This window comes from Bemisia tabaci, chromosome 6 (assembly GCF_918797505.1).
Source record: "Bemisia tabaci chromosome 6, PGI_BMITA_v3".
NCBI classification, from domain to species: Eukaryota; Metazoa; Arthropoda; class Insecta; order Hemiptera; family Aleyrodidae; genus Bemisia; species Bemisia tabaci.
This window is the reverse complement of record NC_092798.1, coordinates 48,236,149-48,259,007: the sequence shown is the minus strand read 5'-3', so window position 1 is coordinate 48,259,007 and position 22,859 is coordinate 48,236,149. Positions and strand designations below refer to the sequence as shown.

The 22,859-nt window shown below is 36.4% G+C and overlaps 2 protein-coding genes across 5 annotated transcripts; one reads left to right on the top strand and one right to left on the bottom strand.

Annotated features, from left to right (window-relative positions):
- Positions 1-61: 61 nt before the first annotated feature.
- On the top strand, positions 62-9,152 carry Dhps (Deoxyhypusine synthase). 2 transcript variants are annotated; one of them, XM_072301776.1, is made up of 9 exons: positions 141-432; positions 878-1,005; positions 1,751-1,860; positions 2,683-3,066; positions 3,866-4,058; positions 4,495-4,598; positions 5,391-5,516; positions 5,810-5,961; positions 8,992-9,152. In XM_072301776.1, exons 3-8 carry the CDS (start codon positions 1,858-1,860, stop codon positions 5,882-5,884), a joined length of 885 nt encoding a protein of 294 aa, XP_072157877.1. In that variant the 5' UTR covers positions 141-432; positions 878-1,005; positions 1,751-1,857; the 3' UTR covers positions 5,885-5,961; positions 8,992-9,152. The 2 variants fall into 2 exon arrangements, with proteins under 2 accessions (XP_018898363.2, XP_072157877.1); XM_019042818.2 differs by lacking the exon at positions 878-1,005 and having other exon boundaries at positions 62-432.
- Positions 7,275-21,992, bottom strand: LOC109031356 (arrestin domain-containing protein 17). 3 transcript variants are annotated; one of them, XM_019042814.2, is made up of 8 exons: positions 21,822-21,992; positions 14,439-14,604; positions 13,523-13,684; positions 12,407-12,612; positions 11,560-11,739; positions 10,638-10,829; positions 9,289-9,436; positions 7,275-8,490 (listed from the first exon to the last, which is right to left on the bottom strand). In XM_019042814.2, the coding sequence occupies exons 2-8, from the start codon at positions 14,548-14,550 to the stop codon at positions 8,333-8,335; spliced, it is 1,158 nt and encodes a 385-aa protein (XP_018898359.2). In that variant the 5' UTR covers positions 14,551-14,604; positions 21,822-21,992; the 3' UTR covers positions 7,275-8,332. The 3 variants fall into 3 exon arrangements, with proteins under 3 accessions (XP_018898359.2, XP_018898362.2, XP_018898357.2); XM_019042817.2 differs by having other exon boundaries at positions 14,439-14,591; XM_019042812.2 differs by lacking the exon at positions 21,822-21,992 and having other exon boundaries at positions 14,439-14,707.
- Positions 21,993-22,859: the final 867 nt, after the last annotated feature.

Sequence of the window (22,859 nt, the reverse complement as noted above, 5' to 3'; positions counted from 1 at the left end):
TAAACAATAACAATGCTACCTAACCTCAAAGAGGAATTGAGCATTTCGAGCATGTGCGTTTTGGAAGTCGTTCACATCATGTACTTCATTCTCTTCTTCCAGTAGTAATTATTTTCAGTATTTACTTACGTGTTCATTTCATTTGTATCAATAAAATTGTAAGTAGTAAAAGTGAAAGAAACTCTAGTGTGATTTTTCCTAGTTTTTCCATGCTCACCATTAGTTTTATCCTCCCTCTTGTCTGAGGTCTTTTGAACACCCAGCCCTCATATTTTGGTGTTAACAGTAACTTACCTAGTCATCTTTCAATCATCATGTCTACCTCTAAAGATGTCTCATCCTCTGATGTGAAGGGAAGTGATGTCAATGCTGCCAAAAGTGCTGTGTTCGTCTCCAGTTCTAGCATGCCGAATGATACACCAATTGTGACAGGTAAAGAATCTAGCTCTTTCGTTGGTGCTAATCTTCGCTTTATCATCTACTTATTAATAATCTTACGTTTCTGCTCCAAAGAGCAGAATGGCCTCTGACAGTGCTATCTGCACCTTTTTTATTGAATGGGCGCCAACAGTTAGATCCTTGATTCTTCGAGGTAAGACTCTCTTGCAAGTATCAAATCTCAACAAAGATCTCAGCATGAGGACAGCGAAACTACCAGCCATGTATCTTGGTTTGCGACGTCGTAGACTTCCTGTCCATACTTTTTTTTTTAAACCTAAAGCTATTCAACATCAATTCTTGAAAACTACCGCAAGGAGCGTTATTGATTTGTTCTCCTTCAAAAACATAAAATGGGAGCGGAGATTTTTAAACACTCCAAACGAGATTTGTGGTCTAGAAGTCTCATCGTTGATATCTGTTTTGTGTTTGTCTACAGTTGTCCTCAAGGGTGTTGGTAGCTGATTGTTTCTGATGGTTTTGCATAATTGCCAATTTACTCCACAGATGCAGAATCTTCCAAGCTTCCACTTTTTCACGCGCCCGTCCGCAGGCTCTCCACATTTGGTTTAATTGGTTTTCCACAATATTTCCCACCAATTTAAAAAAAGATGACCTTTCTTCTGTTTTTCGTCGACTTTCGACCGATGACCCTTTAAAAGCTTCCCTTTTTTCACATTTTGGTGGCTTTTCCACATTTTCATGCGCCTGGACGCGTGATCGGGCATTTTCTCTACCCCTGATTACTGTAGCATGGCCACCACGCACAGAAAGTGGAAAAAAGCGAATAATATCAACTGGTCACTCGTTAACTACAGCAGACTTACCCAGTGGCAGTTTTACACAGCAGTCTCTAATTTTTTTATTGTTGGATTGACTGTAACAAGATCATAAATAATTTTTTAGTGATTATTTGCACATACTAAGCTGATCATTTCAGTGTCAATCTCTTAATTGTCAATGTAAGTACCTAAGTGAAGCCATGCCAGTATTTAAAGAATATCGATAGTGTAAGTTGGCAATCACATTACTTTGCGACATCATAGACTTCCTGTCATACTTCCTGTTATACTTTATTTTTTAAACGGAAAACTACGCAACGACAATTCTTTAAAACTGCCATGATTTTTCTTCTCTGCACGAAGAAAATTCTTCACAAACTTCAAGGAATGATGGCAATTTTTTCTCCTTAAACAAATTACATAGAGGCGGAGATTTTCAGACACTGCAAACGAGTTGTGATTGCTGATTTACACCGTCGATATGTTTCTTTTTAATTATTTCTTATTTCTATAAATTCTGTGCCCAACAGGTTATTCTTGGGACAAAGGACTGGATTATGAGGGTCTTCTAGCAACCTACAAACATTGTGGATTTCAAGCAACAAATTTTGGCCTAGCAGTTGAGGAGATCAATAAAATGGTTTGTAAGTAGGTATTTAGAGTTCAGTGAAAGAAATGGAATGAAGTGTAACTTTTAAACTAATATTCTCATTATGTATGTATTGATAAGTGCACTGACATTCTGTGTCTTTTTCCTTTGAGTTTCTCTAGGATTAGAAGCTTCTTTAGTTCGGAAAACTCTGAACATGAAGCTATCGGAGGCTTGAAAACGCACCAGTAATTTTGGTAATTAATGTGAATTTAAGTTTATGATTTCTTTGTTCTTTCATTTAGTTCACTGACCTGATTATGTAGTTAGCTGATTTAGTTTACTCTTTTTTTTTTTTTAAAATTAATCAATCCAGTTTCTTAAATGGACAAAGATCTTTATGTTATCTCCATCACAACTGATTCTTTGTATCAGGGAGATTTTCAGTAAGTAGTACCTAATCACGAGAAATTGAATTGATTTAATGTGTGTCATTAAAGTCTCTCAGAAAAGTAGGCACCCATTTTAGAAATACTGAAAAAATCAGAACTTTGATTTCTTCATTTTTCCGGTCCTGATGCATTTGTAGGAACTAGTAATTTGTTGGTTTTGCGTGTTAGTGGGCTGCCAAGAATTAATGAAACTTATTACTACAATGAACATGCCCTTAAATCTCTTAAAAAGGTAATAGAGGAATCAACTGAAAATATTTTAAACACTGCTAACTCAGTTCAGATACAGACTGCCAACCTCCTCACCTGAAGATTTTTAGCTACTAGACAAAATTCTGCCCCCTAGCACACTATTAATGAGATACCATTCACCCAATGAAAGTAAAATGAATGTGTTGAGATAACTTCTTTATTTTTCCAGCTGGAGTGTCGAAGTAAACCCCTGCCGCCAGACAAAGAGACAGATGATGAAGAAGATGAGTTTATCCGTGTCCGCTCAAACTGTACCATATTTTTGGGTTATACCTCCAACATAGTTTCCTCAGGACTGCGGGACACAATACGTTATTTGGTGAAAAACCATATGGTTGACTGTATTGTAACGACAGCTGGTGGAGTTGAGGAAGATTTCATTAAATGTTTAGCACCTACGTATATTGGATCATTCGATTTGGATGGCCGTAAACTAAGAGATGAAGGAATTAACCGAATAGGAAATCTCATGGTCCCTAATAGTAATTACTGTGCATTTGAAGACTGGATTGTTCCATTGTTAGATGAAATGCTGGAAGAACAGAAGACAAAGGTAAAAGATAATTTTTTTACGGTTCAGTTATCTGTTCTACTTACCCGTTGTAAATCATGGTGAATCTTCAGATATGTTGCAATGCATTTTGAGTGCAATCGGCATTTTTCAAACTTTGAACATGAAATGGTTTTTTTAAAAAGTTAAAATGTTTATCTTTCAAGCAGTCGTTAAGGAATGTTAGTGCCAAAAAAAGTTTCAAACCTAAGAACTAAGTTGAAAATATTGTTATTAGTTAACACATTAAGAATGAAGGTGTTTTTTAGCAAACATAACTGAGAAACCGTCTGCTGAAATCTAGCCTACTCCGGAATGTGATGTAACCATGAACTACTTTACCTTGAACCAGTCAGTCTCTGTCATAGGCAAGCACCAAAATTGAATGAAGTGCTTAAGTGACTGCTAACATCCATTTCTACAGTCAGTTAAGTCTCAGCACTTGATTTCACTAACTGTTGTTACTAATTTTTTTTTATTGCATGCCGTATAGCAGTGGATGCAATTTTTTTTTTTTTTTTTTGCCACTTAATGTACAAAAATGTTTCCTTGCTTTGTATTCTATGTCGCTGTACAGTATTAACTCAGTCAAACTAATTAAAGGCATCGTTGAATTTTAAAGCCATGTTTCTTTCGAACGAAAGTTAGGAGGATAGCTAGTACATAATATAATAGAGGTCAGAATAGAACTATATTTTAGTTTGATTGAAAATGCTCCTTCTGCGGTTTTACATTTGATTTTGAAGGATCCACTCGTACCCATACTACTTCACTATGTGTTCAATCATGTGTATTTTTTCAGGATGTACTATGGACCCCTTCAAAAATGATAGCATGGCTTGGCTCGAAGATAAATAATGAAGAGTCTATTTACTACTGGGCATCTAAAAATAAAATACCTGTGTTATGTCCGGCTTTAACTGACGGAAGCCTGGGAGATATGATGTTTTTCCACTCTTTTCGTAAACCTGGACTAATTTTGGATATCTTGTCCGGTAACAAATTTACTTTCATTCTCTTCCTTTATCTTTGATCTACAAGAGACAATAATAATTATCGTTATTATTGTTTCTACGTTTAATACATTTTAGGCTGTTTGAAGTGTGGCGTTTGAACCTTTCTTGTGTATGCCAGAGATTTTTTACTCCTGATGGGGTTTATGCGCTCCCTATAATGAGAAGGAAAAACATTATAAGCGCGAGCTTCAAGGTTTTAAAAGAACTGCTAGATCAAAAATATCTTGAAATGGATTTTTCATCATATTCATAGTAAACACATTAATTCGATTTGGCCGGGAAAATTATGCCTTAAGCTTTTTTTGAACATTGAAAGGGATTCATAATGACATTTTATGTGCTCAGGTCTGAAAAGTTCGCCCTGAAATATTTCAATTATTTAGTGCTGAATAATATTCTCTGTATGTTGTTGCAGATCTACGACGGATCAATAGAATGGCAATGAAGGCTGTAAATTCTGGAATGATAATCATTGGAGGTGGAGTAATTAAACATCATATTTGTAATGCTAATCTCATGGTGAGTATTTTTTATTTAGGTATCCTTAGCCTAAAAAATGCACATAAAATTCAGGAATTTCACTGGATTTTTGTCTTCAAAATTTTCTGATGCACCAACTTAAGACTGAATATCATCATGACAGATTATGAACAATTTACAGAAAATCAGCTCCGACTTGTGCAATATGTTCTTGACTAAACATGCATTACATTCATTGATCTAAATTTTAGAACATCACCTGCTTCATTGTACAATGGTGCCAATTGAGGCATTGCAATAAGACTCCTCATAACAAAACTTGGTCTTGAGGAAAACACATTTGAAGTTCTCAGAATAGCATGATACAAAAAAGAATCAGTACCTTGCAACCATCGCAACCATTTTGTCGGTAATCAAGACACGTACTCTTTAGAAGAGGGAAATGCCCGATGTTATGAAATTTTTATCTGAATACTATTTTGAAACAGCCTAAATGGAAGATAGTCCGAGAGTCCTTTCTACGTAAAACGGTGATTTGAGCCAACTTGATATCTCACTTAAAATAATTTTATGAGGCAAATTCGATGAAGCAGTGCATTAAATTTGTCAAATGTCATCAAAGATTCTTTATTATCAGTATCTGATGGAGAGGAAGGCATAATGGCTACTTTGTGGATAGTCATTCACGAGATCAGCTTATCAGCTCAATTTTTTTAAAACATATTTTTGGCAAAGGAAAAAGAAAACTGGACGTCAATGACTTTCAAAAGAGCCATGATTTTTGATTAATTTTTAACAGAGGAGAATTTATAAAAATATTCAAATTTTCAGAGGAATGGTGCAGATTTCGCTGTTTTTGTGAATACGGCTTCAGAATTTGATGGAAGTGATAGTGGAGCGAGACCAGACGAGGCAATATCTTGGGGCAAAATCAAGAAGACTGCAGCACCTGTCAAGGCAAGTTTTTCAATGATTTATTCATTTTACCGTATCCTTGAAGTTGATGTATCATGTACAAATGATCTAATATCACTATGCTAAAACCACTGTAATCCATTTTCTTTTGGTAATTTTGAGTGATAGCTGCTAAAAAACTTGTGAAGAGCAGTTGCACCCAAGTAGGGAGGAAAAATCAAATTAGAATGTAATTCTTTTTTACAGGAAGGACAGTAGTGGTTTTCTTGTAATTTTAAGTTTTTGAACTTGTAATGCAAGTAATTAAAATTTTTATGCTTTGAACCTGTTCACAGATCTATGCAGAAGCGTCTCTTGTTTTGCCATTACTTGTCATGGAAACTTTTGCTAAATTTTTAAACAAGAAATAAATTTTCTCACATTTCAAACATGCAAAAAAGAAGATGGAAAAACATATCTTTCTGGTGATATTACTCCCTTGTTTATGGTGAGAAATAGTTAATTATCCTACGTTTTACAATACATTCACACAAATATAGCCGAATTTGTTTCCTGAGCTATATTTATAATCAGTACAATATTCAATACAGTTATACAGTATCATTATCAGGTCAAATGCTGCTTTCTCTCAGCCATTGCAAATATTTCCCTAAGTAAACGATTATTGTACTCAGTTGCTCCTTATAAAATAGAGAAAGCTTTCTTTTCTTGTACGACAAAGTGTAACGTTAGTAACACTCATTTAGAAAAAAAAATGAGGAAATATTAAATTTCAGAAGGTTTTTCCTTTCGTAAAAATTTCAAATTTTGTTGTTAGCAAATTGTCAAAAACAAAATATTACAAAAAAAACTGTCCTAAGCTGCTCCTAAAATTTTTCAAGTTATCAGGTGGCATTCGGAAAAATATAATTCTTTATAAAATATTATCAAAGTTATCTTTTAATGATATTCTTTCCTTAAAAAAAAGAAAGAAAGAAAGAAAAAAAAACCGATATGAATACATTTTCTGCAAATATTTTCTGAAGTCTGGTATGCAGGTAGCAAAGAAAAGAACGATACACCAAATTAAAAATGAAAACTTAGTAGGGTGCAAAACTTTTTGCAGTTATGTCAAAGTAATTGGACCTCAACACTATCTAAAATGAATTTCCGCAGAAAACATTAGGTTGGTAATAATTTTGTGATGCAATGAGAGGGAGGTATTGAAACATAATTGTAATCACCATAAATTTAAGAAAATAAAGATTTATTTTGGACGTTTTAAAATTGTCAGAAGTACTACAACTACAAGGAAATTTATATCACCCATTTTTCAGGCTATGGGCAAAGAATTTTTGAAACAATAAATATTTTACTTTATAATAAAGAATAAATTTTGAATTCCAAGTACATTTTTTAAATCAAAATATTAAAGTAAAATTACTATAAGAAACTGTAACAAGGAGTATAATAACATGAATATAAATGAATAATGCATACAGTAAAGAAAAAAATGAACGGTTAAACAATTGATAATTAATTTAAGGCAGTTCTATACTTAAGATTATTTCTGAGGGTCTCCTCTGAATTTTGCAGAGGACAAGAACGGTATTATCAAGAGATACACATGAAAACAATCTAGTGATGAGAAACTAAAGTGAGTCTCAGGTAAAAAGCTCTGTGTATGGACACTTTTGCAATATATTTGATTAATTATGTATTTGTTTTATTCGGGTTCAGTATTAAAGTATAAAAGGAGATGGATCTACATAAGTCTCAAAAGTGTATGATTAATTGATTAAATTATGGCATTGATTGATTAACCCAACAGTAAAAAAAAAAAAAAAAAAAAAAAAAAAAAACTGTTTTTTGTTTTTGATGGCTTCTTGACATCAATCCATAAAATTTGTTTAGCCTTAGAGCCTTATTTCCATTACTTTTGAGATAATAAACTTTCGAAATTGATCACATATTTTCTAGATATGGATTTGCTTCTTATGCATCCGATTATTTTAGAATAACCTGAATAAAAGTAGTCATCACATATCAGAATAGTTGAAATTCATGAAACTTTTTACTCTGGGTTCACTGAAAATAGTTTACTAAAGACGTTGCAGGTGTTGATAATCTAATTATAATATTTCTGAAAAATACGGATTATAACAGCAACAATTGAAAAATTCTCAGAATATTTACAGAGTCCTAAAGCTAAAATAAGGTAACAAGAATCACTAGACGAGTCACATTTGAACTATGAGTTTCTGTAGTCACCATATCAATGTAATTTGAGAAAATTCAAAACAACATAAAAAAAGCTAAACATTAAAGTACAAAATAAGAGGTAGAAAGAAAGAAAAAAACAAAGCCCTCCCGTTCTGTGCTTTGTTCAACTGAACAGAGACAAGACTTAGGTGAAGTAGGAAAGGCTCTTTTGCCTGAGGACAAAGGTATAAACATTTGACTAATGCATAATTAATTGCAAATAGTATGCATAATTGCATTTTATAGTCTCAAGGATCGAACTGGTGAAATTCATCAGTTAGGGGTTCTTGCTGAACTTAATTTTTAAAATCACAAGCTGGAGAACATATTCGTTTGAAAATGTTCTAAATTGTTACATCCAAACAAAAGGAAAATTTGGTAAAAATTTCGATGAAGAAGCTTTTTGGTTCTTTTCTAGACCAAAAATCGAAACAGCTGGATGAATTTCTTCAAATTATGATCCTAGAGGTTATGTGTGATGGCTTATTTATGAAATCAGAGAACAAAAACAAAACTAATCAAAAGAAATAATTAGAAACATAAGTGAGCAATCAGTCTTTCAAATACACTGTTCGAATACTTTTTCACCATCGGTGGAAAGAAAATTAATAATTATTTTAGGCTTTTGGGGAACCATCATTCGCAGGGAGACTTTGTATTTCCTTACAATCTCCATTACTCACCGGGTGCAGCACAAGATACTTCGGTGTTGTTACACTTGCAATCTCATCCCCAGTCTTGTCACTGAATGTACACTCTTCTTCAGAAAAGAATTCTGGAAAAACAAACACAAATTTTAAGCAATATTTTACCAACCAAAATGTACATATGTATTGTTAATTTAAATTTTATGCTGATCATTTCCATAGTTTGCTCCAAAGTCTTGAATTAAAATTGTGCAATATTTACTGAATGAAAATTCTCTGTCTGAACACAAAAGGCTAGTTTTAATTGTTTATTACTTCATTGGGACAGCTGTTTTGGAAGCTCTGATGAGGGCAATAACAATTCATTTGCGATGACTTCTAGTGAAGAGTTATCATCCGTTTCCAAGATAGCCTCCATTTAAAAAAAAAGAAAAAAAAAAAAAAAATTGGGACTAGAGGGGGAAAAGAAGGAAAAGAAAACTTATCAGATCTTGGAAGATTTTTTACATTGCCATGTGCTTAGCCGATCCATGAGAATGTGCGGTACCTAAGAGAGAAAAGCTAATGTTTTTCACCTTTGAAATAAAATCTTAGATTGTTCTAACTTATTCCATCTTTAATGTTCACAGGCACAATCCAGAAAATCATGTCACGATTACAGCGAGTCAAAAGTACAATTATTGGCATGTATGACACCGCAAGACATTGTTGATCTTTATTAAACCACCGAACGTACGGATTCTCAGAGTAGCTGCAACACCCTAAAATTGAAAAGGAATGAACAGAGTCCTATTGCCTCAAATGGGTGCCATTGTAAGACCCCATGAGGAATTCCATTTTATTTGCAAAGATATCCCTGTCTATCAGTCCCAAATGAGGATTCAATACACCATTGACAATAAAATCGACAAACATTTTTAACTTACCCCAATTGGCTTGAAAAAAGTCCATATTGAGACTGCCTGGACTAGGCATCTTAAGATGAGGGTACAAAGACTTCAAAGGAATATTACCAATGAATACTGGAATTCGCATGGTAGCCACAATTTTTGGCGCAACATTCACGACATCCATCTAGAACAATTGAGCATATCATCAGGGGTAATAAGATATTTTTTTTTAAGAAATGCTCTCTCAACAAAGTTCATGTACTAAAGATAGTAATAAATAAATATCGGTTTACTGAATGGGTGAAAAAGAAAAAAATGACACTGATACAGATGATGCAGGTTCGTTCCTAAAATATTATCTGGGATTGGTGGGTTTCCACGGATAACCTACATTGATTCTCCGTTTTTATATAGCCGTTTATATGATGCACACTAGAAACGTAAATTTTTTCTGCAGCTGGCAAAAATCGCAGTGAGGGGTATCTGTAGTCTGGTCTTAGAAGGTGCCTACGCTGTCTACGGTCCATCTTGAATCGAGTCGAGTCGGACAAGATCTTTTATACTCTTGATAGAACTTTATGGCTCAATAGTTGATACCTAAATATCATTGAAGCACAGTCAGTCTGAATGCCCAATCCCTGCAGTAAAGATCAATAGAGGTATTGCCTTTTGAAAAACTGGCAAAAGCAACGGAGTGGCTGACTAGTTCTCAGCCTCAACTCTTTTTTTTTAAACAGTTAATAAATGGCAATGATTTTGCCAACTAGTGCCATCTTTTGGTATTTTTTTAACTCAACCTTTTTATTGCAAATGCCCATTTTTTTTCTCTTCCTGTAATTCTTCTATTTATACTGCAGAATAGAGGTTCTCTATTATTAAAACAATTTTATGATAGGTGAGACAGACAAATTCGTATGAGATACCTAGCATATGAAACTGTGGTCAAATTGTTGAAATAAACTGCTGACTTTTATGAGATTCTATTTTTAATCAGAGTTATGCTTTCCAACATCATGCACATACCTGCTTTGTTCCGACTTCAGAGTGTCTACAAATATTTAATTTTGATTTTTCCGATATTTTCCTGATATTTGAAATGAAATTTTCGATTTTTTTGCCTGGATAAAGTGACATTTGTTTGATTTCACAAACCAACAAATTCAATGAATGGAATTAAATGTTTCACTTGTGCATGTGCTAAACTGCACATATTTGAAAAACGCTTGACTCTACAATTTCCTGACACGTGACCGATTTTCCTAATTTTTCCTGATGACGTCGAACCTCCTGCTATTTTCTGGTTTTACCAGTTTATACTGGTGGTAGACACCTTGTGAAATGTAAACCACGGTTACGTAAGAAAAAGTTTTGAAGTAATTACTTACTTGGATCCAGTATTGAATGGACCAACCGTAGCAGTCGTGAATAGAGCTTGAGGGCACAGGAGGCACTGTAATCATTTCGTTCATCCAAACCTGGGTAGTGCCCACCGGGATTGAGCCTCGCTGGTAATCAGTAACGAGTCGTTTGCATTTCAACTTTCGGCTGTCTGCAAACACATCTACATGGCACATTTTCTAAAGGAAAAGAAGAGCACACATCTAGAATTTTCAAAGATGAAAACAAAATATTATGGAACAGACTTACAGATATACCTTCTTTGCCTCATCGCAACAGTTTGCTTTTTTTCCCTTTCACAAATGTTTTGTACCACTCTCTCATCGTGATTTACCTCATATAATTTTCAATCTTTGTTATTCATTAAAGAAATGTACATTTGCTTAGAATTTTTAAGAAGAGAAACCTTATTCAGTACATTTTCACTTCACTTTTCTTACAACATTTATTCCTTGAAGAACTTTAGCAATGTTCTAAGAAAGGCTAGGTTGCTTTTATTGTTAGTTATATTACGGCTGTTCAAAAATTAAGTCATACACTAGCAGAAGGGACCAGGGAAGGGAGAGAAGGGGTCTGACACCGCATGGCATCTTGATTTTTATGCAAGTATAAGAGGGGTAACTTGTAAAGCATGGTGAAATTTTTTGTGATTGTTCTATCCTGCATTACATGGGATAGAGTAACCAAAAATCGATATTTCAGCGAGAAGTAATTAATGGAAAGCCCCTACTTAACCAAGAACTTTGCACAGAAACGGAAAAGTAGCCGCATTACACAGTTCACAGAAAATAGTAATTAGGTGCTTTTTTTTCAAATTTTGTCTCGCATGTTTCCTTTTAAGAAATCCGAGTACTATTTGTCAGAATCTTTGTAGAAGGAACCTGAAATTGATCTACATAATTTTCTCACCTGCACAAGAGATACTTTAGTGTAATAGATTGGTCTATGAGAGTGATTCTCTATGCAGGCATTTACACAGATTTGTTCGCCTGGAATAAAACCTTGTCGGTCCAGTTGCAGAGACGCAGTCACCATATCCCAGCTGATGCAGGGGCATTTTGATGCTGTAACTGAGGCTGCGATGGGCATCTGAAACATACAAAATTAACAAAATAAAACATACAATTTTCCGAAGAGCAAATGTAAAGCTAATCAAGATTTGAAAAAAGAGATCTGCGGTTTTTTTCTTTAATATGCCCAATCCTCCTAAGATACCTATGTCCATTAAAAGTTTGATTTTTATGTTAAATCTGAGATATGTAAACTGATAGATTAATTTAGGTATTTCATGATACAGCAAACTGTAAGTACATTCATTTCACTGCAACCGATTAGGTAGTGGTTCTATATCAATGGTGAAACTACAAAATCACCTTCTCAGTTGGCGGTATCGAGGATTTCCAGTCCCATTTTGATTTTTTTGACAGGAATACGGAGGATCATTATTGCAAAACAAATTGATGGCCAAAACCATCTCTGTTTGCAACAAACTTCGTCCCATTACATATTTTTCTTTGGAAAACTAGTTGACAGAATTTCTTAAAAACTTCCTTGATTTTCATTCTCTACATGCAGAGTAGGTACCTATTCTGTCTTCTTTCTAACTATCAAGTTGTCTTATGTCTCTTCAAAAAATAAAATAGGATCTGGAAATTTTTGAAACACCAAATTTAAAGAAAGAAAACTTTTTAAAATCAGTGTTCCCTTAGATTAAGAGAAGAATTGATGGTGGATAGTGAGAGCACAGCAAACTCACTTTGGCCTTTGGATGAATGTTCAGATCACAAATTCTGTTCACGCAGAAAGATCGTTCGAATGTCTCCAGAAGATCAGAGGCTCCCATTACTGTGGCTACAAGCTTGTAATGAACTGCCCACTGAGGCGATTCAACGGAGGAAGGAATACTGCCTGGAAGTCTAACAGAGAATGGTACTGAATGAGATCCAGCATCCATGAATTGACCTGAAATAAAAATGAGAGAGTATTGCTATCAAAAGGTGTCTCTATTTTAAAAAACGTATTTAGGATATATAAAAAGTACCACCTGGCAATTCTCATCCCGGCGATTGAAAAGGTAAGAAAGCCTTTGGCTGAAGAATAAATGTGTCTAAATGTTTATTTCAGTGGAGGAGGCTGAAAAAATCAAATTGTGTTAGTCTTGTAAATTAATGGAAGAGATCGGAGATTTAACCTACATTTGAACCTCACTATATCGTTTGGAAAAAGTTTAATGGGAGGAACCTAGCCACATCAAAACTGAGCCAAGAAAAATAAAGATGGTAATGCTCTCAAACTACGCTTCTGGTTTGCAGTGTTTTAAAATCTTCACTTCCTATTTTATTTTTATTGAGGAGAACGAATCAACAGTGTTCCTTGAAGTTTTTTCAGAACTTTCTTTGCACTGAGAAAAAAATTCAAGGAAGCTTTTATTTAAGCATTGATGTTGAGATGTTTTCAATTTAAAAAAGAAAGTCTGCATCGCCGCAAACTAATATCTGTGACAGGGAGTTTCACCGTCGATAAATTTAAGGGTTTCTTCCTTTGGGAGACTCAGTGTTAAAGATAAAATTCAAAACTTCCACAGTTAAAACTAAACATAAGAAAGTTACAGATACAGTTTTTTTCCGCTTGGAATTTTTGACGGGAAAAAATTTGGAGCTAGACGGTAAAAGCACCTAATTAAGCTGTTAAGGCTGAACAGTATGTAAGCTCTCACGGTTTTAGGAAAGTGAATTTCATAAGGTATGAATAATCTGGCTAAGTTGAGATCTTCAATGAGATAACATTAATCATCTAGACAGCTTGAAGGAACTACTAACATTAGATCAATAAATAATATATTAAAAAAAAAAAACTAATTTTTGTGTTGTACCTTGCGAACCAGAAAAGATACATTCTTTCAGGTCTATTAACTTCAGAGCTTTGACTGCCTTGCCATCTTGATTAGCTTCTCTTTCCTCCTTGGAATTGCTTGATCTATCAGTAGAGCAAGATTTGAAAATGGCTCGCTCTCCAACAATATTTACTGTAATATCTGAAATAAAAGATAAAAAGATCAGTTTTAAGAAGTGAGTTCGACTTTCAAAACTCCTTCATTTTGGTAGTAAGCAATTTCTGTTGCAGCCTGTTGCATTTCTGTCGCTCACGGTGCCGACGACTACAGGTGAACGTAGCGCTCTCTGTTGGTGAATTTCATAAGTTTTAAAATTTAAGTTTAGACGCATCGCTCACAGACTTCGCTAGTGTCTTCGGAGTAGAAGATAAGTAAACAAACCAACGTGAGTTGATATGATAAAGTGCCAATTATTGATGCTTTGATAAAACCTGACATCAGGGGACATATTTTGCAAAACGAAACTAGTATTTCTGGATTATTTTCAAATCAACGTATGTACCACTAGTTCCCCCAAATAGATCCGTCTCTCAATGGATGAGTCAGAAAAAGTAGTTAATTATAGTGGGATTGCAATATACCGTCCAAATGTAAGCTCCGACACATCATGGTTTTGCACCTGATAAGGCTGTACAATACATTAGTATCAACACAATTTAATATGAAATTGATTTCATCAAATGAGCGAAGGACCAGACAATACAAATTGAAATTTCAAATTTTGCAAAAATAACATAAAGAAGGGAGCACATCCGCTTTTAGATTCAGACATCAACCATGATGTCAAATTCAGAGGGCATTTTCACTTATTCACAAAGCCCGATCATAATGTCAGACACAATATTCGTTATACATCGGAAGTTATTAGGTAATGAATAAAATGAAAAAATCTTACTAGATACGTTGGTTTTCTCTCGCAAATTAAATTTGATGTGCCCAGTGACAGGTTCATCAGGGAAGTAAATGCCTTGAACAAAATCGACACTTTTCGAGATCAATAACGCCATCGTTCGTAAAGATGATTCCACTTAATTTGTTGATCGAAGAACTGTAAATTAATTCTGAAATGACATCACTTTAATTAATAAAATCAAAAACTAAACCAACCGAACTCCCGGGTCTTCGTCAGGTACACACAAGCGCAGGGGCTGACAATATTGGCTATTGAGGTTATATCGTTACCGTTCATGTTTATGCTGCCGTGCTAAGGAAGAACGCCCTATGAACATTCGAGAGTTGCCAAATTTCCTTCGATAAAATGTTTATTTTTGAGCAAAATTATGAATATTTTTCCTTGAAATTTTCAGAAGTCTTAGATCAAATTACGAACAAAACTATCTGAGAAATTGGTAGACAAATATTCAAAAATATTCCTGAAAATTAGTGATTTGCCAGGGGAAATTTGGCAACGCCTAAGGGCTCATACGGCGTTTTTCTTTAGCGTGGCAGTATAAGAATGGATGTGAATTTGAACGATGGTAGGGTAGACAAATTTCATGAAAAATAAATTCTTGGAATTTCACGTGAAATATTTCATGAAATTTCAGAAATTTATGAAAGATATTGAAAAATACCGGTTCCATTTCATGTTTCGCAGGATGTAAACATTGCGACTTCCCGCTATTTTTGTGTATTTGAGTGCGGGTTGCATACTCTAGCCCCTGAAAAATATGAAATATTTCACAGCCTCATGAAATATTTCACTGAAATTTCCAATCTTTCATTTCGCTCTTACGTTTCGTGCTACCCTGATTGAATGATGGAATGTGCCTCGTAGGAAACGGTTTCCAACGTACTACAAAGATTATAAACATTTCATGAACCAAATTATTCAGTATCTCTAACTCTATCCTAAAAAATTAATACAAGCGGTGTACAGGATGAGAAGATTTTTCAGAACGAAAGTGAATTCATTACCTACCTCTTTACAGCAAGACATTGAAAAATTTGCATCCGTAGGTACACTTGAAACCATGCCTCCCCCCCCCCCCACCAAAAAAAAAAAAACCTGTTCGCAGGGATCTGGGCGTGAGCCGGGCTGAAGCCCTTTTCCCACCTACCACCTCATACAGTGATGACAATGTCACAGCTTGGCGTATTCAACTGTATGCTATGTTGCCTGCACCTGAATTGAAGGCGCTTTACATAGAGAAACCACCTGCCTGCAACCCGACTGCGGGCTGATTATTGAAATCGATAAACGAAGCAATAGACAAAGAAGACACACGGAGTTATCGGTTGAAATGGTTGGTACCTACAGACTAGGTAAGGGAGCAATTGATGGACTAACTTTAAGGTCCCTCGTGGGTGGCTGTTCGTTAGTATTACTTACCTTCTTTGTCCATTGCACCCACCCGCTTCCACCAACAGGATCCCTCCATATCCCTTTCGTCTTCTTTGTCTATAACTTTGTCTATCAATTTCAATAATCGGCCCGCTCCGTCGTGTCCTCGTGTCGCGGTCCATACGCCACAGCAAGTGAGGATGTAAGCCCTCATTTTTGTAAACTTAGGTTGAGAGTCGGTTTAAGTCAATTTTAAGCACAATTTTAACTGACATAACTCCTCGCGCTACGCGTAACAATAATTTTCCTCGTTTTGAGTTTGTTTGTTGGCACCATTTGCCTGTAATTCAGATTTTGTTTGGAGAAATGTTATTTAGGGAGAGGGCCATCTAGACATAATTTCAATTTTCTTTACGAGATTTTTTACAAATCAATTTAAATTGGTTCTATCAGTTTAACATCAAGGTTATATGTGCGCCTTCATTTTAGGTGTGGGCAACACAATATACAGCTCGATACGCTAAGTTGTGCTTATCACTTTCTGGGATAGGTCAGTTTCTTGATTTAATCATTTTTACAAGGATATAACTGCGCTATTTCTGTCCGAAATGTTGCTAATTTTTTAGCGTTCTTAGAGGAAAAATCAGTGAAATTTTCAGTCAGAACTGCCTAGCGATAAAAAAGTAAAATTTGGGAATTTTTTTTCGTCTGGAGAAAGGAAAATTCAGCCCAAGATATAATGACCTCGCTAAATAAGTTAACGCATTTTTCGACTGCAACAGAATATCGTCTGACGTCACTTTTACATGTGCAGTAAATACATGAAGCAAGATGGCGGATCTTCTGTCGCTGTCTAAAAGTGCGTAAACTTATTGGCTTGGACTCTAACCTTCTTAAATCGTCAAGTCTCTAGGTTTATGATTACCTACTTGGACCGCGTTTGGCAGAAAGGAACCAAGCCACATCAGCTATTGACAAATTTAAGTCGGCAATTTTATTTTTATAAGAGGACGAGTGTGCGGATTCCTTTGAAAATGTTGAGGAATTTGCTTCGCACTAAGCAGAAAATTAACTGACATTGGCACAAAAATCCGCACAACCTTTTTTTTTTATGTAAAAAATGAAATTGCCCAATCAAATTTGAGGGGCTTGGAGGACAAGGCGCATAAGTGCAGTTTTTGCTATTTCGAAATGTACATGTTTGAAGTTTCAAAAGTAGTACATGGATCTTTATGGCGGAAAGAAAGTTCGAACCGACTTTTTGATGCCTCAAAATTGAACTTTGGGAGCGAATTTTTCACAGAATATGCATTTAGACTAGTTTTACTTGAAATAATTAATATCTCAATTTTTTTTTCAAAAACTGCACTTATGCGCTTTGCCCTCCAAGCCTCTCATTTGGCAATAGCTGATGTGGCTTGGTTCCTTTCTGCTTAACGCGGTCCACTTACGGTACCGCCGCACAGTGGATCGAGTCAATAGAAGCTAGAGATCGGACAAAATTTAGTAACTTCAAAGATAGCTACGTTATACAAACTTTGAGGTTCTGAAGTGGTTTCCTTGGTTTTCTCGTGAAATTTTTTTCCAAAAGCACCCCTTAAAATTAAAAATGTGACGAAATTAACATAAAATTTGCAGTTTTAGTAAAAAATTTCATGTCCGACCTCTCTGACTGACTCGATCCACTGCGTGACGGAAAGTCCTGACTTTTTTTGGCCAAAAATACCTCTCTAGACTCTTTTTTCAGACGAGTACCTATATTTTGAAACTTTCCTCAATAATGTAGAAAGGTAATAAAGGGAAAGTGGACCTGGGGCCACAGCGTTTGGGTTTTATTTGTTTGTCTGGAGCCCGAAATCGGACCGGGAGGATATTCTAATTTCCCGACGAGACGTACCCGTCATAAAGACCGGATTCGCCGGTGATAAAATAGTCCGGGCAAAAAAATGGACGAGAACTGCGAAATTTATTCATCACAAAAGGCTCGGACCCCACCCTCTTCCCCGTCGTTGATTTAGTCGCTCCTCTGACGTAAGAGCGTATCTCAATTCCCGTATGAGCCCTGCTTTGCCTATACTGCCAGTGCGAAGGAAAAACGCCTTATGAACATTCGAGAGTTGCCAAATTTCCTCCAATAAATTGTTTATTTTAAAGGAAACTTATCAATATTTTTCCTTGAAATTTTGAGACTATTCAGATCGAATTACGAACGAAATTCTCTGAAAAACCGGAAGAAGAGTGTTTATGAATATTCCCGAAAATTCGTGATTTCTCAATGGAAATTTGGCAACGTCTAAAGGCTCATACGGCGTTTTTCCATAGACACGGCAGTATAAATCTGTGCTTTTCGGGGCTCATGTGGAAATCGAGATACGCCCTCGCGTCAAAGTGAGCCTATTCTACCATGCTAAGGAAAAACGCCGTATGAACCTTCAGGCGTTGCCACATTTCCTTTGGTAAAATAAGAACTTTCGGGAAAATTTGTAAATATTTTTCCTCCAATTTATCAGATAATTTTGTCGGCAATTTCACCTGAAGTTCCTGAAAATTTCAAGGAAACATATTCATAACTATCCTCAAAAATAAACATTTTATCGAAGAAAATTCGGCAACTCTCGAATGTTCATACGGCGTTCTTCCTTAGCGCCGCAGCATTCGAAACATCGCCTTGCTGTCTTCCGCGGCTTCTTTGTAGCTTCATTCCATCTCGTCGAGTTCATCGTTTGATAAACTTTTTTTCCTTTTTTTTTCACGCTCGACGATTTTTTCCGAGGGGAGGAAACCCTTTCGCGTTTATTCACGTCTGAAATATTTTGATAAACACGCGAGACATAAAATATTTTTATTTCATGCTAAATGGGCGGCGGGCGGGCGCGGAAGGCGGGAAAATTAGAATTCAAATTGGCCGGGGATCGTCGGGTGGTTCGCGGAGTGCTTTGACCCTCCGCGCGCGGATTCAATCTGGTTAATGCTTGAATCGTGTCCGCGCCCGCGACGCAGCAGAGTTCTCCGCTGCTCGGCGGGTTGCTCCCATCGATTTTGGAAGGCGCGATGCGCGTCGCCGGGTCTCGCAGCGCGAGAACGATGGATTGCTATCCAACACCGGAATGGAGATGTTGCATGTGTGAGGAATTGGCGATTTGACTGTTGATTCGTACTTCAAAGTTTGCGAGAAACACGATGGTGCCACTGGTTTTCTCTGAAATCAACTCCCAAGCTCAAAAAAAGCTCTCAAGTTGAGCCCAAAATGGAGGGGATATCCCACGCTATCCTGAGAGTCCACCTCCAAATCAAGACAAACTCTCCATGCAAAGACAGGGAGCAAATACATTGACAGGGCTGCCACTTTGTTTGGGGACTCCAAAACTGAAAACACGGCAACCCTGCTAATGTATTTGCTCCCTATCTTTGCATGGAGAGTTTGTTTTGATGTAGAGGTGGACTCTCAGGATAGCGTGGGATATCCCTCCATTTTGCCTCAACTTTAAGAGCTTTTTTTGAGCTTGGGAGTTGACTTCAGGGAAAACCACTGGCACCATCGTGTTTCTCGCGAATTTTTACATAAGAAGCAACAGTCAAATCGCAAATTTCTCACACATGCAACATCTTCATTGTCGCTGTAGGATCCTCATTATTTGAGGCCTCGTCTCTCGATCCCATGCGTGGAGGTATGCTGCCGTCATAGCGAAGAGAGCAGTTAATGTCAAATTTTCGAAATCGAGTTTCCTCACTCGTCATCAGAGAGAGAGTATTTGCACCTTCTCTAAAAACGCCTTAAATATCGGTTGATACCACCTAGGGTTACTGCCGTGGCCGAATAGTTGCATCCCGTATTACAACCACAGTTTGGAACGCCAATCCGCTGACTATTACTCTCCATCAGAGAATAGAGTGTTTGCTGCCGTCATAGCGAAGAGAGCAGTAAGTGTCAAATTTTCGAAATCGAGTTTCCTCACTCGTCATCCGAGAATAGAGTATTTGCACCTACTCTAAAAACGCCTTAAATATCGGTTGATACTACCTAGGATTACTGCCGAGGACGAATAGTTGCATCCTGTATTGCAACAACAGTTTGGACCGCCAATCCGTAGACTATTCTGCCGTGCAATGCAAAAACGCCGTAAACGCCACTTTAGATTTTTTTTGGAAACAATGTATCATAGCAGAAAAACTTGTGTACCTTGGGACAATGTTTTTACAGAATTCTTTCGCTAATACTATCAAGAACTTCACCTGAAAATTTGAGGTGAATGGGTAAAACAGGTTTTATTTTAGAACGTGTTAAGTTCCAAAAAACGAGAGAAAATCTTGATGGATTTTATGGCGTTCTTGCTTAGCACGGCAGTATTACTCTCCATCAGAGAATAGAGTGTTTACTACCGTGATAGCAACGAGAGCAGTAAATGTTAACTTTTCGAAATCGAGTTTCCTTACTCGTCATCAGAGAGAGAGTATTTGCACCTACTCTAAAAACGCCTTAAATATCGGTTGATACCACCTAGGGTTACTGCCTAGGCCGAATAGTTGCATCCCGTATTACAACCACAGTTTGGGCGATGGCAACTCAATATTGAAGTAGCGTCCCCGCTTGGTTTTTCGGTTTTCCTTTGTCGCTACTGCAATTTGGACGGTTAAATTTGTAGTTTAAGTCTCGTTTTGTCCTCCTACAGCCACCGAAAATCAAAGCCTGTAATCTTCTGTGACTATATTCTTGCGCAGGTGTGTAAAGATCGTAAACTAGAAAACGCCTTCAATTGAGGCGTGATACCTCACGCGTTCCGGAGAGTTCAAATAGTTGTATCCCTGCGCCTTAGCAAGGCGATGGATGCTGAATATTGAAGTAGCGTCACCGCTTGGTTTCTCGGTTTTCCTGTGCCGCTACTGCAGTTTTGACCATTAAGGCCGTAGTTTAAGGGTGCTAAAGCCAGGATTGTATTACGAAAATAGATAATTTTCTCAGAATTAATAAAAATGAAAATGCAGGAGAAATTGCACAAGTTAATAAAACGAATTCAAATCAACAATATAATGCAAAACAATTTGGAAACTTTTGTCGTGTTGATACAGAAGCTTCGAAAACGCCTTCAATTTTGGCGTGAAACCTCACACGTTCCGGAGAGTTCAAATAGTTGTATCCCTGCGCCTTTAGCAAGGCGATGGAAGCTTAATATTGAAATAGCGCCAACGCTTGATTTCTCGGTTTTCCTGTGCCGCTACTGCAATTTCGACTGTTAAGGACGTAGTTTAAAGGCGCTAAAGCCAGGATTGTATTACGAAAATGGATAATTTTTGCATCATTGATAAAAATTAAAATGCAGAAGAAATTTAAATAATTGAAAAAAGGAACTCAAATCAACAATATAATGCAAAACAATTTGGAAAATCTATTCGCGTATATACAGAAGATTCGAAAACGCCTTCAATTGAGGCGTTTTCGGTTTTCGTGTGTCGCTTCTGCAGTTTGGACGGTTAAATTTGTAGTTTAAGTCTCGTTTTGTCCATAATACAACTATACTTTTCAATTTTTCACAAAAAAAAATTAAATAAAATAAAATAAAACCATCGGTTTAAGAAAATCATTTCATTGCAACATCCTAAAATTAGTTTAGTTCTCGATTTGACTCAACTGGACTTTAGTTTTTGTGAAAAACGGGAAGTTCGAATTAAGAAAATGTGTATCGTGATGTTTAGTTTCTTACTCTGTCTAGAGGACCATCTGGGCCACATTTAGAAATAAGGAATTACAATTTCAAGCTCATTTAAGAAATAACATCTGTGTCGTTAGTTTTCCTATGCAGATAGGTGTTTTTATCTATGAGTCAGAAATTTATTGTAGTTCCTAATCGCAAAATGAAGTCCATTTCAAACTGATTATTTCTTCTCACAAGAGAATTTCTCTCGTTTATCCTCTTCGCATTGCATCATCTATTTGTGATGAAGTCCAGTGATTGAATAACTCATTTTCCCCGTTAATATAAGCTACACAAATTTCACCTGAATTCTTGACGCACTTAGAGTGGATACACAAGAACACGTCACGATACTACATAGCTGCGTGATAAACGTAATAAGAGGAGATCGCACTAAAGGGACGAAACTAGTCTCAACATTGACAGAATTTTTGCTCGATTTACACTATTTGTTTATCATTAAAACATGTCTCTCGTGAGCTAGAAGTTCGATCAGATAAAGTTCTCAGACGGAAACATGTGATCACTTAGACAATTGTTATCAACCCCGTAATCTGTTAATGTTGATTTTAATATATTGACATGAGTTCATGGGAAAGGTATGTGGTCATAGGAGAATCGACCATGATGGGGAAAAAAATATAAAGCAGCAAATTGAAAATTCCTCTGATTGCATCGAAAAATGTGCATCAGAAATACACAGGCACTGAGTTTTAGTAATGTATGGTCCTGTATATTTACATGCGATTGTGAGCTAGTAATCAAAGCGTTTCCCTCTCAAGAATGAACTTTTTGAAAAATTGACTGTATGTGTGTGTGTCTTAGAATGTGGACTGATCATTGAAATTGATAGACAAAGTGATAGGCAAAGGAGACAAGGGGGGAAATAGAGCGATCCTATTGGTGGAAGCGGGTGGTTGCAATGTACAAAGGTGGAAAGTAACGGACTAACTCACGACTCCATTATTAGGGCATCAATTTCCCCCTCGATCTATGAAAACCACCCGCTTCAACCAATAGGATCGCTACCTTCTATCTTTGCCTCCTTTATCCATCGCTTTGTCCGTCGATCTCTATAATCGGCCCGCTAACGAGGCATCTCATAATTTTCATAGGAAACCAGAGAGAAAATTACAACGCACAAATAATAATAAATCGATACGCGAAATGCCTGGTGCACCACCGAATTGACAAGAACCATTGAATTTGTCCATTGAACCTTGTCCAAGAACCATTAGTCTATTGCAACCACCCGCGTCCACCAATAGGATCGCTCCACACCCCCTTTGTCTCCTTTGTCTACAGCTTTGTCTATCAATTTAAGTAATCGGCCCGCGGGGCT